The following is a 17830-nucleotide window of genomic DNA, read 5'->3' on the forward strand; positions in this document are numbered from 1 at the left end:
AATAAACATAACAATAATAACGATGTTCTAATGGTCACCATTTAATGTTAGGTTATTTGCTGAGTACTTTGTTTACATTTTCTCATTTAATTCTCATTTTAATTTCTCATAAAAATTGATTTTAAAAAAAGGCATCTTGAAAGGTTGTTTTTACAGATGATGTAAATAAGACATGAAGGAATTCAAGTAACTTGCCCAGAACAACCAAGCTGGTAAATGGTAGAGCCAGGATTTATCTTTAGATCTGTTAGATTCCAAACCAGTCTCATTCGATTATATGAACATGAGCACTTTTTTTAAATTTATCACTTACAGTTTACATTCAATATTTTCTTTTAGTTTCAGGTGTGCAATATAGTAGTTAGGTAAATATATACTTTACAAAGTGCCCCTTCCCCATATTTTCAGTACCCACCTGGCACCATGTATAGTTATTACAATATTATTAACTATATTCTCTATGCTGCACTTTACATCCCTGTGACCAATTTCCTTCCCCCTTTCACCCAGACTCCAAACTCCCCTCCCATGTGGCAACCATCAGTCTGTTCTCTGTGTCTGTGATTCTTCTTCAATTTTGTTTGTTCGTTTATTTTGTTCTTTAGATTCCACATCAGTGAAATCATATGATATTTGTCTTTCTCTGACTGACATATTTCACTGAGCATAATTCCCTCTAGGTCCATCCATGCTGTCACAAATGGTATGATTTCGTTCTTTTTTATGGCTGAGTAGTATTCCATTGTGTATGTGTACCACAGCCTTTTAATCCACTATTGATGGGCACTTAGGTTGCTTCCATATCTTGATTATTGTAAATAACACTGCAGTGAACATAGGGTGCTTATCTTTCAAATTAGTGTTTTGCATTTCTTCAGATACATACCCAGAAGTGAAATTGCTCGGTCATAATGTAGTTCCATTTTTAATTTTTTGAGAACCATACTGTTTGTCATAGTGGCAGCACCAGTTTACATTTCTTCCAACAATGCACAAGGGTTCCCTTTTCTCCACATCCTCACCAACACTTGTTGTTTGTGGATTTATTGACGATTGCCATTCTGACAAGTGTGAAGCGATATTTCATTGTGGTTTTAATTGCATTTCTTTGACAATTATCGACATTGAGTGCATCTTTTCATATATGACTTTTGGCTATGAGAATGTCCTCTTTGGAGAAGTGTTTGTTCAGGTCCTCTGCCCATTTTTTAATTGAATGGTTTGGGTTTTTGGTGTTGAGTTGTATGAGTTCTTTATAGATTTAGGATATTAACCCTTACGAGATGTATTACTGGTGAATATCTCCCATTCAGTAGGTTGTCATTTTGTCTTGTTGTTGGTTTCCTTTGCTGTGCAAAAAGTTTTTGGTTCGATGTATTTAGCTTTTAGTTGGTTTATTTTTTCTTTTGTTTTCCTAGCCTGAGGAGATATATCAGAAAAAAATATTGCTAAGAGAAATGTCAGATTTTACTACCTATGTTTTCCTCTAGGAGTTTTATGGTTTTGAGCCTTACATTTAAGACTTTAATCCATTTTTAGTTTATTCTTGTATATGTGTAAGAAGGCGGTCTTGGTACTTACTTTTTTTTTTTTTTTTTGCACGAACATGAGTACTTTTTAAAAGGTTGAGCAGGTAGAGGAGGAGTGGTGTTTCAGTTTTTGTTTGTACACAAACCTATTGCCAGAAGAGAAACTTTTGGAACCACAGTGATCATAGTCCAGCCCATGCTGAGCCTGTTGGAGCAGTTACTTGACCTGATGAATTTTGTCCTTTTTGTTCACTTCTGTATTTCTACCTCTTAGAATAATATCTAACTCATAGTGGAAGCTCTTAAATGTTTGTTGAGTGAATGAGTGACCAAATAAGTGACTAGTGAGTGAAAAATTCTTTAAAGATTTAAAGTCTTAAAAGAGATCTAGAGCTGTGTATACCATGACAACAGGGGTTTATGTAGAAGGAGCTCGCAGTTATTCTCTATCCAGAAGGCAAACTCAAGAGCAGATGAAGCTGCATCAGTTCGAGGTGAAAGTCTTTGGCAAAGTCTGAACAGGGAAAAAGGATATTAGAGACAGAGTCTGGGGGAACCAGTTCATCTCCATCTTGGTATTAGCAAATGGGCAGAAAAAGGGTCTGAATGGGGGTAGGGGTTAACAGCATCGTAGGTGACACTTGTCACCTAGGTCATTAGGGTGTTTGTGTTCTTAGTTACTATCACTAATTGTGTACTACAAACAATGAGGAGATGAAAAAAAAGTTTCCAGGCCTCTGAGTAAAAGCATGGTTCATTATTTCAGGCTTCATAATTGAACTTAAATCTTTGTAAGACTTCTCTACACTTGGCACAGAATGTTGCTGATTATTTTTTTCATAATTTCTTATTCTAGAGGAAGCAGTCAAATTTTACGCAATGCCACCAAAGCCAGAAATTAGCTTGCCAGTTTTGTTTAAGATGAAAGATTAACTCAGCAACTACTTTGGCTCCTAGACTTTGACCCAGAATATTAAGATTGATTTTTAAAAAGAAGCTTGGAGATATTTTTGTTTGTTTGAGATTAGGAATTTGAGAATTGATTAGCATCAAACAAGGAAAATGAGACTTCAGAAATCCTTGTTCTTTAGACAGTCCGAATTTCCTGAATAGGGAGAGGGAAGCTTGGAGATTTTCTGCAGTTCATCCTGAAAGTACTGTATATTGTTGTTCTCGTTTCCATTCTAATATTCATTTTTATGGGGTTATAATTTGAACAGTGTCAGATTTGGGAATAATTATTCTATAGGAAATAGAAATGGAGTATATATACACATATATATGTGTGTGTGTGTGTGTGTGTGCGTACACATACCTATATTGCTTTATGAATATTGAATTTTTTCTTCAAGCGTTGAGAACTCTGTTAAATGCACTCGTAATACTGATTTTTACACAGCCAAACAAAACTAGAAAAATAGATCTTTGAATTTAAATTCAGAAGTCCTGAGGTTAGTTTTCTTTGGATGCAAGATGAATTGGATGATGTTTCTATACAGATATTTTTAAGGAATTTTTAAATTTGTAAATGGTCGTTATTTTCAGCTAATATGAAGTTATCAGAATTAGTATACTTAAATTTATTTTTATTGTTGCAAGACCTAGGCAGATTATAAATGTTTTCAAAGTCTAGTGTGAAGTAAAAAAAAACATGGCAGACTTAAAAAGCCGTGTAATTTCGTATTAATTTACCTATCTCTCAAAAGCTCACTTGGTTTTTCAGTCTTGTCTCTATACATAAGTAATATTCTCACCTTTAATATAATAATTTTTTTACCTTTATTTTCAAAATAGTCTGGAATTCTGAGTTCCTCTTTGCTCCATCAGTAGCTTGGGGCATTTGGTGTTGGTTTGGTTGTATGTGTGCTCCTGTGTGTGTGTTGTCTTGTGTGTTATTTTTGTTGTTTGTTCCTTTGGGTTTTTTGTTTCATGTTGTGCTTATGCTAAAGCTTTCGGTATTAACATTCAGTTTTATTACATTGGGATTAGAGAATGGGTTCCAGGAGGTTTTAAACTTTGGAATGTATTGAAGTTTTCTTTGGTCTGTTATAATCAAGTTTTGATAATATTCAGTGGAAGTAGAAGGTGGAGTTTCTATAGAGTCCAAAACCTCATCAATCACACCTGCTGTATCCTCAGCTGCCAGAGACTGAGATTGTTTTGATAGTCCCTCGCTACAATATTATTTTTGTCGGTTGTTTGCTTTTGCTATTCTTCAGATAAAGATTTATGACTAACATACATTTTAAAAATGTAAAATGAAATCTTTTTCCCATTTCCTTTTTTTTACTTTGAATTCTACTTTGTTATCATATATTGATACTACTTTTATTAGTTTTTTTAGATAATGTGCCTGACATATTTTTGCCCATTCTTTTATCTTTTTCACATTTTCTCATATCATTTTGTTTTTGGGTGTTTCTCTCAATAACATCTTCTGGTTGGATTTTTGTTTTCTGTTATTGTTAACAAAATTCAAGATTCTTTATCTTGAAATTCAGTAGTTCACATTTATTATCATAACTGATCCATTTAAATGTTCTGCTTTTATACTTTGAATTTACTTTGTTTAAACTTACTTTCATTCCCCCCCCCTTTTTTTTTTAGCTTTAGGAATTTATTTTCTTGGCTTTTCCCCCCATGACTTGAAAGATATTCATCCTTTTTAAGGTGTACTAGACCTTAAATTTCATCAGGAAAAAGTATTTGAGTTTAAATTTTGCTAAGTTAACAAATAAGCAGTAGCTTTTGATTTTAGTTTTTCAAAACAAATATCTGTGTTGCTTTAATTATAAAAGTAATGCATGTTCATTTTAAAAAATATAATATTGAAATTCAGAGAGTATCCTCATAATCCTGTTCTCTAAAAATGACTACCAACACATTTGTTGTATACATTCTTTGAAATTTTATTTTACATATAAGAATATGCTTCTAAGTTTCGAAGTTTTGGACATTACCTTCTCTGTGTCTCAGTTTCCTTGTACAGGAATAGTAGCATTAGCTACTATTTGTAATAATAAAGTGAATTACTATTGTAGCATTGCTTGGCACATGATCAGCATTCAAGGAGTATAAACTATTTTCCTTTTAAATGATTCTGCATATCGCTTCTCGGCCTTTTGGCTAAGATCAAGTGTAGTAAATGATTCTGCATAGTATTTCACAGAGGCTATGCCATCGTTCATGTAAAAGCCTTCAGTATAGTGTTTCCTGTGAACTCTGGTCACTTAACAAACCCTATGTCTGACAGAATCCAGTATGGTTTTTATGTCCTCATCTACTTTGTTGTTGTTGTTGTTGTTAATCCTCACATGAGGACATTTTTTACATTGCTTTTCAGAGAGCGGGGGAGGGAGGGGGAGAGAGACAGAGAAACATGATGTGAGAGAGACACCGACTGGTTGCCTCCAGCACTCGCCCTGGTGGGGGGGCAGGGAGCAAACCCGAAACCGAGGTATGTGCCCTTGACTGGATTCTAACCGGAGACCCTTTGGCTCACAGGCCAATGCTTTGACCGCTGGGCCACACTGGCCAGGACCTTACCTACTTTTTTAAAAGAATTTATTTGAACCAAACTGACAATGTATGTTGAGAAACAAGATCTCAAATGCTCCCCATGCTTTGTTTTATACTGTGCGATTGCATATGCTTGTTAAATTGCACGTTTTCTCTCTCGAGACTTTTTTGGACACCTGTTTTTTAACCAGATTTGCTTAAGTATAGGCTCACTTTATTTTTCATCGTTCTTTTATACCAAAACTCCCCACTTTGTGTCCTAACTTTGACTTTGTATCTTTTGCTTCACTAGAGCAACAGTTCTTAAAGTAGCAACCTTCTCAAGAGGTCAGTGAACTTCATACTCTGTTGTGTTAAATCTACCAGTCTAAATACGCGTTGAATTGAATGGATCTATTATCCCTGCATGATTTCTAAACTATTTCTATAAAACTACTACAATATATTAAGACTTTGGGTTTTTTTACTGTGATGACACCTTCACCGATGGTGGAAAAGCAAAAGTGAGTAGAACTGCTGTGTGAAACAAAGCAGTGGCACCAAATTGGACCAACTGCTAGTCACCGTGAACATAACCCTCACTCTGCGCTGTTAGAAAGTATGCTAGGTTCACTTCAGAATACCCTTGATGGACCCACTAAAAATTCACTTTTATTAAATCCTGATTATGCAGTACACTCCTCTAATGTTCTCTTCGAAGAAATTGAAAGTGTTTATAAAAGCACATCTGCAGGTGTTGGGGTAGAAACCTGAACGATCTGCTTTTTTTATAGAACATTTTTTGTTAATAAAAACAAAACTGACAGACTATAAATTTGGTTATTCAGACTTCAACATTTGGTTGACATTTTCTTAAAAAATGAATTTAACGAGCCTGTCTGTTCATGGAAAACAACTGATACTTTTTATTGCCAATGGTAAAACTGGAGTTTTCAAGAGAAAATTTATATTTTGGAACACTTATATCTGCCATTTTGAGCCTGACAGCTTCCCAGTACTTAAAGGCTTTGTGGTGATATTAGGATTCATATCAATGAATGTGGTTGTTTTGATACTGTGTTAAAGAAATTTTTCAACATTTGGAAGATTTACATAACTCAGTAAACCAGTACTTTCTAAATGACCAATACATAACATTACAGAATTGTGCATGGATAAAGATCCATTCAAAGTGCAAGTAGACTGATGGGTTAATTTTTAAGTAACAGTATGAAGTTCATTGATAGTTTCAGATTCTGCATTGCAAATAACCTTTAACAAACTACCACCTACTGAGTTTGGGGTAGTGTTAAAGAAGAATATCCATCATTAACTGAAAAGGCTGCTAAAAATATTTTACTTATCAACTATGTATCTGTGGGAGGCCCAGTTTTCTTCCTATAATTTTGCCAAAACAGTATATAGATACAAATCGAATGTGGAAGCAGATATGAGAATCCAGATGTCTTCTATTAAAACACACATTTTGCAAAATATGTAATACAGGCCATCCTTCCCACCCTTTTAGAGGAAAATAGTTTTTTCTTTTTTTAAATCTCAGTTATGCTACCGTGTAATATGTTTCTTTCTTTTCTAAATGAATTAAATATTTAAAGGGTTTTCTACTTTAATTCCTAATTTCATAAATACCCATAGGTATAATCCATATAAACAAAAAACCTCATTGGGATCCTGAGACCATAATGTTGGAGAGTTTCTGCACTGGAAGTCTTGAGGTGCTGCACCGCCACCTCCGCCCTCAAGGGATTGTGTGTGGTATTATTTTCTGATTTGCTGATGCCCAAAACTGCCTTTACACATGAATATTGATTTGCTTGTTGTGAAATGCACAAATCATAATTTATTCTCTCCAAATTGTAGAACAGAGATTCTCCACCTTTTGCCTACCTTCAGCATATTTAAAGGACACCTCACAGGTTCTACTGTTAGTATTGGTGTCAATAACTCTTCCTAGAGGATTACACCTGATCCCCAAGCTCCAAATTTTATTTGTATAGATAGTGTCTCTCTCGTCTTCTGTCACTCAGTGTTGCAGATTGGTCAAAAGTAGGAGACCAGGGTAATTTAATTTTCTTTAGCATTAATGTGTTTCTTTTTCTTTTATTTTTGCTCGCTTCATCCCTGTAAAACAAATGGCAAAGCTGTATTAATGGGTGGGTGTCTACTGATTTTCATCTGTAATACAATGAGCTTTTATGATACGCAGGCTCAGGTCTTTGTTGAGCTCAAAAAGTTTCCTTTTACAGCTATTCTGTTCCCTTTGTTCTGGTTATGTGTTATTTATAGGTTTGAACTTCAGACTCATTATATTGATCTTTTTTTTTAATCATTTTAATTTTTTTATCACCTCACTATTCTGGGAGAATTTCTTAGTTTCTTCTCAATTCTTTACCCGAGTTTTCTGATTTGAGTAGTATTACCCAACTCTGACGTTGGTGCACATTTTAATTTTGCAATTGCAGTTGTAATTTCCTTGCTGTATTTCACTTTCTCAGCCTGCTAGCTCCCTTTTCCCATCGGCCTTCACCTCAGTTTGTTCACTCAGTATGTTTGCCTGTTTTAACACCTTGCTTAACCGGCTGTGTCAAGCCAGAACTCACCCGTGGGGCTGGCTGCTTTGGTCAGCAAGGTGTTTAAAATTACTTTAATGTCAGTGCAGACACGAGTTATTTCGTGACTGGTCAGCAGTGTTCAGACACATAAACACGTATATACTCATGACCGGTCAGAGAGAACTTTTTCATAGAAACCACGTCTTTTGGCTTCCATTTTCATCGTGCTGTAAATGCTTTCTAAATTAAGTTTCTTGAGTTTTCAGTTTAATAGTTCTCTTGTTTTGCTGTATGATTAGTTTTTTTTTACAGCCCTATATTGTTTTTCTTCAGCTTGTCTTTTTCTGCTTGTTTTCACAGCAGTTTGGACAGGCATATTGGGGAATGCTTCTCTGAGAATGTCACTTATACGAGAGGTCAGTTTGCGGACACAATTTAGATAAAGTCAGAATTTCCAAACATCTAGTATTATTAACATTAGGGTGTAATATGTTCCTGTTGGTTTTATATCTTTGTTGCATAGTTAAAAATATAAAATATTCTATTTAATATTTAATTTCCAACCTAAAATTTATTGCTGGCACACTCACCCAATATTCATGAGAGTAATATTGTCAGGTCTTTAAGTGAATTTCACTATTCTGTGTCCTCTAAATTCAGAGTAATCTAATTCTGTACTTCACACTCTAGCATCTTGACCCACCTCATATTAGTCTCTGTAGTATTTTTCAAAGCACAGTCAACCCTTAAGTACCCTTCCCACCCACCAAGGCAAAGTATTAAGATTTTTTTTCTAATTTGTGACTCAATTTCAGAGATGTTAATATATGTGTGCTTTGGAATCAATGGCATATAATATTATGTTCTATAAAATAAGAACTTTAATGTTACAGGTATTTGCTATTAATCTGCATGTCCAGAATTAGAAAATTTAAGTAAACCATGACACGTCTGCCTGACAGAATATTATGTAGCTTTCGAGAATGATAGCAAGATATCTCATGTGTTAATAGTGTCATAACAACGTTTTAAAGCAACTACCTTTCATAGAAAAGCACAGCAAGATAGTAATGTGGTTGTATTTTGGATTGTAGAACTTACTAGACGAAACATCTCTTATATTCCAAATTTTATTTTATCCGTGTTACTTTCTAAGTGTGTGTGCTGTGGTAGTAGGATTGTTTGTAACACATGTGAAGGAAGTGCTTAGAAATATGTCCTGCTTTACTGATTCTTTTTTTCAGTTCCTAGATTGTTAGGTAAGGGAAATCTCAAACATTTCGTTGAAATTTGGATGTTTCAGTGATGTGCTTGGGGGAATGATTGGAAAAGATGATTTGATGGGAATGTAATGAACAAGATTTCAGACTTTGAATGGTAGTACCCAAATACACTGCCTCTTTATACAGCAAACTGAAGGAGGTTTCCCAAGTACTGGTGGCGCTCATCCTTCAGCCTTACTTTAAATTTTTAAGTGGCCGTGATGTATGAGGTGCAGCTGGAGGCAGGGTGGGGAGGGTGAGCACCTCCTGGATTTCCAGTTGGCTTATGGGAATTCTGTACACCATAATATATTGATTTCTTCGGGTATATTCTCTCACATACACATGTGCATACACCCACACTCTCCAAATCAGTAGACACCATGTTGAATACTGTTATTTCTTAATTTAGCATTTTATGATATGGGTTCATAATTCATTAGTACCACATTTGGCATTGTGAAATGTGATTTTATTCAGAAGTAGAATATGTAGTCTCTGACCCCTAAGTACCTTTAAAATTTAATTAATACAAAATATAAATACACGATAAGCTAATTGCAAAAGAAGATAAATTGTCAACTTCAGTTAATGAGCATTCTCTTATGCCTAACTTATGGAAGCCTCAGTAAATGTTGAATTAAATCTAATTGTAAATAGTGTCTTTTTCTAATGCAGTGTCTCTTCATCTTTGTAAACTTTTACGTTGGTAAAATAATAATAGATTTAAAAGAAAAAAACATTTATCTTTGAAAGGTATGTAATATTCTTACATAGTTCACATTGTTGTATTAATCTTCCTGCTTGATTTAGCTTATGTGAAAAGGTAAGTGTACTGTAGCAGCCATTTTCAGCATCAAAACTCTTGGACTACTTCGTTTTCATTGCCAGAAGTACAGAAAAACCCATTTTCGTGATCTAGAATGTAAGAGTGGAATGGTGGTGGGACAATTGTAGATTGACATGATCACCAGATACCTTTAACCTCTAAAAGTAAAGAGCATGAAAATTAACTATAATAAACATTAGAGGTTATCTTCTCTGTTCAGTGAGGAAATAAGGTCTACCAAGTTTGTAGGTAGTAGCAGAGGTCACTAGAGCCAAGGGCTTCTGTCTGGTGGTCTTTCCTCTATTTAATACTACTTCTCTTCATAAAAGTAGAACTTAAGTAGGCAGTGAAAGGTAGGTAAGACTTAAGATACCTAGGTAAATGCATTCTAATAGAAGGGGAGCCTAACGTCTTGGGGGTCGTGGCCCCCTTTGAGACTCTAATGAAAAGTGTCATGGACTCTACCTAGAAAATTATACACATACAAAAAATTTATACTCTTTGAAAGTCTATTCATAGATTGTCTAGTGGTCTGTAGATCAAAAGGAAAGGTATTATATATCATGGTACCAGAAATAGATGAGAATGAATTAAATTTTAGAGTATTGTGCTCTTTATTAGTCAGCTGTATTCCAAGAAGATACTCTAACCCATAGAGTAAACATGGCCCAAATTCCTGAATCATCCATGAGCAGGGAGGAAGGGGAGCAATAGCTATGGATTTAGGGTTGCGACTTTTATATTAAAACAAGCAACACATATATGTACATACGATACATGCATATTCATAGATATATTTGTATGAATTTTTAACTTAAGATTCTACTTTCAGATTCAGGGAAGCATGTATTTTTTTCTCTATTGTTACCTGGAGTTCTTCAATAAAAACATTTGAGAAGTACTGCGTAGAGAGTTAGTGGGGCAGACTATTTTATATTTTGTGAGTGGGTGAGATACATAGCAATTAATACTTTTTTCAAACCAGTTAATCAGTGAAGAATAAAGTTTTTGTGGGCAGAGATCTGCAATCCTACTTTTTTTGAATACATAGCATGCCTAGCACAAGGCTAGGAACCTGGTTTCTCAGTACATACAAGTTGATTTATTGATAGTAAAAATAGAACTAGACTGTTAGACCAGTAAGTTGCCAAGTAAGAGAATTTAGTGCTATAACTGAGGCTTTCTGTTACTTAGAACAATAGTACTTGAGAAATGAAACATAACTAGCTTTCTCAAATGCCAATAATGTCATTTAATTTTCAAGACAGTGAACATATCCATTACCCTCAAGTGCCTCTTTTTAGTTCCTCCCTCCTATTGCTCTTCCCACTCCCTCCCAGGATCTGCTTTCTATCACTATATATTAGGATGAATAGTTTATAATTTTATGCCAATGCCACACTTTCTTGATAACTTCAGTTTTTAATAATTCTTGAAATCAGGTTGTCTTGGCCCTCCAACTTGTTCTTTTTCTCCCAAGTTGTTTTGGCTATTATATGAAATTTAGGATCAATTTGTTAATGTCTTTAAAAAACAACAACAAAAAAACCCCAAAAACCTGCTGGGGCTTTGACTGGTATTGCACTGAATCTAGGCCTCAATTTGGGGAGAATTGACATCTTTAAAATATTGAGTCTTCCAACCCACGAACATGGTATGTTTCTCTGCTCATTTAGGTCCTCTCTAATTTCTCTTAACAATATTTAGTAGTTTTCAGTGTACAGGTATTTCACATTTTTGTTAGATTTATCATTAAATTGTCTTATATTTTTGAATGGTATTGTAAATACTATTTTTAGCTTGGGTTTGCAATTCACTACTAGTATAAAATGCAGTTGAATTTGAATATTAATCTTTTGTCCTGCAACATTGCTAAAATTGCTTATTCTAGTAGCTTTTTGGTAGATTCCTTTGGATTTTTTGCACAGTCATGTCATTTGCAAAGACAGTTTTACTTCCTTTTCAAAATGGATGCCCTTTTTTATTTTCTTGCCTAATTGTACTAGCTAGGCTTTCTAGTACAACATTGACTAAAGTGGTAAGAACAGATATCTTGTCTTTTTGTGCCTGATTCAATCTTTCACCAGTTAAGTATGATAGTTGTAGTTTTTTGTAGAAAGCCCTTATTAGGCCAAGGAAGTTTCTTTCTTTTACTGCCTTGCTGAGTTTCTAGCAGGAATCAGTGTTGGATTTTGTCAGATGCTTTTTCGTCTACTGAAATGATCAATCATATGGGTCATTGTTTTGTTTTTTTTGTTTGTTAAAATGGTGGTTTAATATTGACTGACTTTTCGGATATTTAACCAACCTGTACTCCTGGGATAAATCCAACTTGGTCATGGTATACTATCTTTTTTATATATAGTTTGATTCATTTTACTAATATTTTATTCAGAATTTGTGTTCATGAAGGATATTGGCCTTTGGCGGTCTTTTCTTTTAACATCTTTGTCCTATTTCAGAATCAGAGTTACGCTGACCTCATAGAATGAGTTGGATGTTTCCCATTTTCTGTAATAATGTGTAGAATTGCTAAAATTTAGCAGTGTAGCCATGTAGGGCTTGGGAGTCTCTTTCTGTCTTCACTCTTTTTAAATTAATTTTTCAAATTAAATTTACTGGGCGACATTGGTTAATAGGTTCCTATAGGTTTCAAGTGTACATTTCTATGATACATGATCTGTGTATTGCATTGTGTGCCTACCACCCACTCTGGCTAGGGATTTATCAGTTGTATTGATCTTGAAGAATTAGCTTTTGATTTCTCTGTTGTTTTTCTGTTTTCCATTTCATTGGTTCCTGCTCTGATTTTTATTCTTTCCTCCTGCTTACTTCATATTTAATTTGTTTTTAAATGGATTTTTTGGAGCGTTTTTAGTTCACAGCAATATGAAGCAGAAGGTGCAGATTTCCATATACCTTTTCTCCCCCTACTTTCTGAAAGTGAAAGAATAAAAATCATTTATTTGAGACCTTTCTTCTTTTCCAATACAGGCATTTAGTACTATAGATTTTTCCATAAGTACTGCTTTTGCTAAGGCCCTGCTGGAGAGGGTCCTTTCCTTCCTGCCGTAACTTAAAGCCTTTCTAGTGCCTGTAATTTTTTGTCTGCTCAAATAAGAATTATAAATTCAGCGTCTGCAGGGTTAAAGGAGAAAGTTTAAACACAACAGCTCTGTTTTATATGCTTTTTGCATGCTTGTACTTAGTAGGGGAGGGAGCTGTCAGATATTTTGGAAAGGAAGTCTTAAAAGTTAAACTACTTATATCTGTGAATCACTTAATATCTAAGAGCCTCACATTTCTACAGTTGTGAATAAAGGCTCAGGTGGTACACCAAATTGCTCTTACTATTTAAATTGGTTTCTAAATATAAAGTATATTACATTAAATCATTTCTTTGTTTATATTTCAACTGTTAATGCCGAAACCTGCCTTAACCCAAATTGGGATAGTCTTTTAAAACCAGTATCAATCAACATCAGTGATCCACAGAAATCAGTTAATATTTTACGTTTTACCCTGTGTCAGGCACTGTGTTACTTTGCACGAATTATCTCCTTTAATGATGCACTAAATCCTGTGAGATATAAGTATTTTCATTTTACAGATAAGGAAATTAAGATTTAGAAAATAGTCTGAGGTCCCACAGCTAAGTGGCAGAGTTGGAGTGTTACTGGTAGTAACCCAGTGTCCAGTGATCTTAAGCAAGTAACACACCTTCTGTGTCCATAGAGAGTATGTTTGAAAGAACAGCTCACAATGGCTGTAAAATGATAGAGCTCTGAATTATCTCGATTCAAGATATGGCTTGATGAGTTGACTAAACCACGCTAGGTGAATAATACAGTAGTTAAGAAAGTAAATTTTTTCAGACACTTTGCTACTCTGTAAAGTCTGCATTTTCCTTAAGATAAAAGGATTGAATACTGAATTGGAGGCAATGTGGTCATTTTGGGGTTTAGATCCCTACTGTTACTTACTGAGCCACATTAAAAAGTTATTTAACCTCCTTCAGCTTTAGACTTTTCATATGTTAAATGGAGGTTTTCTCCTTTTAGGATTATTTAAAGATTAGAAATAATGCGAGTAGCACAGTGCCGAACCTGTGGTAAGTAGCTGGTCAGCAGAGACAGTAATTATATTTATTAGTGTTAGATTCTCTGTTAATCCTCAATGATGAAAACTTTTTTGAGGCCTTAAGTTCATTTTCTGATACTACCCACCCTCCATCCATCACCAAGATTGTCATATTCTTCTGAAAAGTATTTGTGTAGCACTGAGTTTCTTGCCTTCGTAATAGTTATATTTTGAATATGCTTGAATGTGATTACACTAGATGGCACGCTCCACACAATCCGAAGCCGTCTGATTTTGCTCACTATTGTTCCGCGTCCAGTGCCTACCGTACAGTAGGACTTGAGTAGATGTTGAGTGAAGGAAATGAATTCTTAATAGCTAATACTGATTACCTTGTGATGATGTCTGACTTGCATCAAAGTAGCATGCTTTCTTTGAAGAGTTAAAATACATGTCATGTGACCTGTGTAAAAAGTCAGTGTTTGAACTCCTCAGTTTCATGTGGCCAACTCTTGACATTATGCTGATTGAACTTCTTAGAAATAGAGCACAGCAATATATTTCATTACAGTCAGCGTTATTGCTTATTGTTTTCCACTTGACTAATCGTGGTTTGAATTACTGTCATACTGTGTGCTGAGGTAGTGCAGAATTTCATTTCAAGTTTTTGTTTACTTCACTTTGCAAGAAATGCAGTTATTTCATGAAACTCTTAGAGCTTTAAGAAAGTGAAAATATCAAGTACCTTCCCTCCTTATTCTACATCCACATAAATGTCTTCATCTGGCTTCTTTTATAAGGGAGAAGATGTCAACCGGACACTAGAAGGTGGAAGGAAACCTCTTCATTATGCAGCAGATTGTGGGCAGCTTGAAATCCTGGAATTCCTGCTGCTGAAAGGAGCAGATATTAATGTATGTAAAGAACATTGTCATTCTAGAAAAAAAATTCTGTTGTATGCTTTGGTAAGTTATTTTATATAGATGTGTAAAGATAGTTATTGTGGAAACCTCATTTTAAATAATAGTCTGAAATTACACCGGATTTCTGTAACTTAGAAATGTACAGTTGGGATTGTAAAGAATAAGCAGAATAAACTGACTTTCAAGCTGAGGGTCAGGCTGATTCCCCTCGACTGTTGCTTGTGAAGCTCTGTTGCAACTTGAGAGTTAGCACTGCCTGTAGAGAGCAGATGCTATTACCACCCAGTCAGTGGACCATAGGACCCTGCAAATCATACGAAAAATGTAAAAGGCATTTTGGCACAGAGGTCAGTAGGCAAGTGGTCAGACAGGAGCAGTCATCCCCTGGCTCTTGTCTTCTGTGGCTTCTGCATTTCAGAGTTTTAGAAAAATGTGTAAGTAACCATGACAGCAGTGAGATGAACTTTTCACATTTCAGGGGACACTATGTCGCTTGGCCCAGCTGTGGCAGTCTTTTACCTTTTCACTGGTATTTCTGTACTAGTGGGGACTAGAGGCTCAGAGAGATTAACTAGTCACACAGTAAATGGCAGAGCTGAGGTCAAAGCCCTGCACCCTCGACTTCACTGTGCTGACTCCCAGGGAGAAACCTTGCATGTGGGCTCAGGCCTCTAGAGGGCAGCTCTCCAGAGGCTAGAAACTTGTAGCTGTGAAGTGATTTTGTATAGAAAGGCAAATGGGGAAATATTGACTTTAAAATACAAGTGTTCCCTAATTAGAAAGAAATGAAAAATGGATAAGGTGGTTTATCTCTTTATTTATTACTTCACAGGCTCCAGATAAACATCACATTACTCCCCTTCTGTCTGCTGTCTACGAAGGTCACGTTTCCTGTGTGAAATTGCTTCTGTCGAAGGTAAGGTGAATTGCTAATTTTTACATTACTGTGTGACTGTTTTAGTTAAGTGTTTAATTTATTTAAAATTTGTTTGGCCTCGAGGACAGAAAACTAGTTGTATGCAGAATTGAGGTCCAGAACATTATAACCCAAAATAGCTGGTCCACAAGCTGTTACTAGTTCATAATGGGTAAGGAGCTTGGGCTGGAATATAAAACAATACAATCTTCATTAAAAGTAGTTTGCTTTGGTTGCTCAGTTATTGTCCTGATATGCCAAGGTTGCGGGTTCAATCCGCAGTCAGGGCACATACAAGAATCAACTGATTAATGCATAAATAAGTGGAACAACAAATCAATGTCTCTCTCTCTCTCTCAAATCAAATTTTAAAAAAAGAATAGTTTGCTGTGGAAAAAAAAAAGTTAGCTGAAATGATCTAGAAAATGTTGTGGACTAGTAACAGTTTGTAGACTGGTACCAAGTTCACAGACCAGAGTAGCCCTGGTTTGAAATTTATAAACTTCTTTTTCTGTAAGTAAGGGCTCATCCGGTATCTTAATGTTACTGAGATCATGGTAAATCTGGAGTTTTCCAGTGTTTTGGCTTTGCTATTATAAACTTAGATGGAGTTCAAAATCCAGCCTCAGAAATTAACGCATCAGCTGCAACCATTTAGCTATTTTAGATAGGACCTGCAAATGTTGGGAGATAAGAAATCTTTTTTTTTTATATATAAATATGTCTTTATTGATTTCAGAGAGAGGAAGGGAGGGAGGGGAGAGAAACATCAGCGATGAGAGAGATTCATTGATCCGCTGCCTCCTACGCACTCCTGACTGGGGATCAAGCCCGAAACTCAGGCATGTGACCTGATCATGAATCGAACCTCAATCTCCTGGATCATAGGTTGATGCTCAGCCACTGAGCCACGCCAGCCAGACAAGACAAGAAATCTTAATAAGGCACCAGTATTAATCCCAAACTTATCATTTTACGGCCATACTCTGGATGGAAAGTGCTATAAATTTATAACATTTTATTTGGTGTTTTAAGATAAAGCTCTGCTAAAAGCAGCAAGAAAGAAATGGAAATTAAATGAGTAAGTGTATATGAAGCATGTTGCCATCATGCCTGGTACACAAGTGCTTAATTAATAGCTTTTATTATAACTGAGACTGCAGAGGATTTTATGCTTCATCAAGTCAGCTTCAGTAAAATTTAGAGAAAATTGGGAAAGAAGGTAGCACATTTGTCTTATAATACTTTGAGGACTTTTTAAAGATACTATTCTGAAAGCAGTTAATTCAGGTCCTCTAAAACTCAGGGGTTTTACCCTTAGCTTCACGTTAAACACAGTCACAGGATTTCTTTAAATGTGCCATGGTTGTTTTATGAGTTTTGGGGGGGTTTTGGTATATGTCAACAGTAATTTTTAGATACTATACTAAGTTCTGTAATAAGAAGTATACTAAATTCTCCAAAGGCCAAAATAAACGGAAATATCTTTCGTCACTGTAGTCAGTTGAGAATCTGTGGTAGGATGTGCTCACAAAGACTTTCAGTCACTGTCTTACTCCTTACTGGCTACTCCTCCCTCCACACTCATGAAAAGATTAAAAAGTACCTTTGTGAACTATTAGATAATTTCATTCTTGGGGGGTTATTTTTGCTTACTGTATTAAAAATTGTCACAGGCTACAAATACTGATTTACAGTTCGTGAATGATTTTTGTAATTCTCATGTTTTATTAGTTTGGACTCTTGGTATTGCAGGTTACTAACCCCAGCTCAGATAGGCTTAAAGAGATCTTGATGACACATAAAACTCTACAGTTGAGGCACAGCCTAACCCTGGGCTTAAGCCACAGGAGAACAGGGTCTGATTTCTTTTTGCCTGTCAGCTCTCTTCCTCAGCATAGACTTAATTCTCCTGACCTCAGCCTATCTACTAAGTGTATACAGTAAAAGAGAAAGCTAACAGTACTACTGTATTGTATATTTGATTTAAAAAAATTTTTTTTTTAATCTGTATATTTGAAAGTTGCTAAGAGGTAAGTAAATCTTAAAAGTTCCCATCACCAAAAAAAAAATTGTAAGGATGAGAGGTGTTGGATATTAACTAAACTTACTGTGATAATCATTTCACAATATGTACAAATATTAAACTAACACAGTGTTACATGTCAGTTATCTCAATTAAAAACATAAATTCCTAAGTCAGAATAAAAACAAACCAAA

At 35.2% G+C, this 17830-nt stretch overlaps 1 protein-coding gene and 1 pseudogene across 1 annotated transcript in view; both read left to right on the forward strand.

The window, feature by feature from the left end:
- The window catches only part of MTPN (myotrophin), a 46912-nt gene that overhangs the window by 17165 nt on the left and 11917 nt on the right, over positions 1-17830 (forward strand). Inside the window, exons 2-3 of the mRNA XM_087820999.1 lie at positions 14572-14685; positions 15527-15610. Coding sequence (XP_087677125.1) covers positions 14572-14685; positions 15527-15610 — 198 coding nt within the window. The remainder of the gene's footprint in view (positions 1-14571; positions 14686-15526; positions 15611-17830) is intronic.
- On the forward strand, positions 4636-4773 carry LOC148092186 (U2 spliceosomal RNA; annotated as a pseudogene).

The sequence above is a fragment of the Miniopterus natalensis genome, chromosome 10 (assembly GCF_054644295.1).
Source record: "Miniopterus natalensis isolate mMinNat1 chromosome 10, mMinNat1.hap1, whole genome shotgun sequence".
NCBI classification, from domain to species: Eukaryota; Metazoa; Chordata; class Mammalia; order Chiroptera; family Miniopteridae; genus Miniopterus; species Miniopterus natalensis.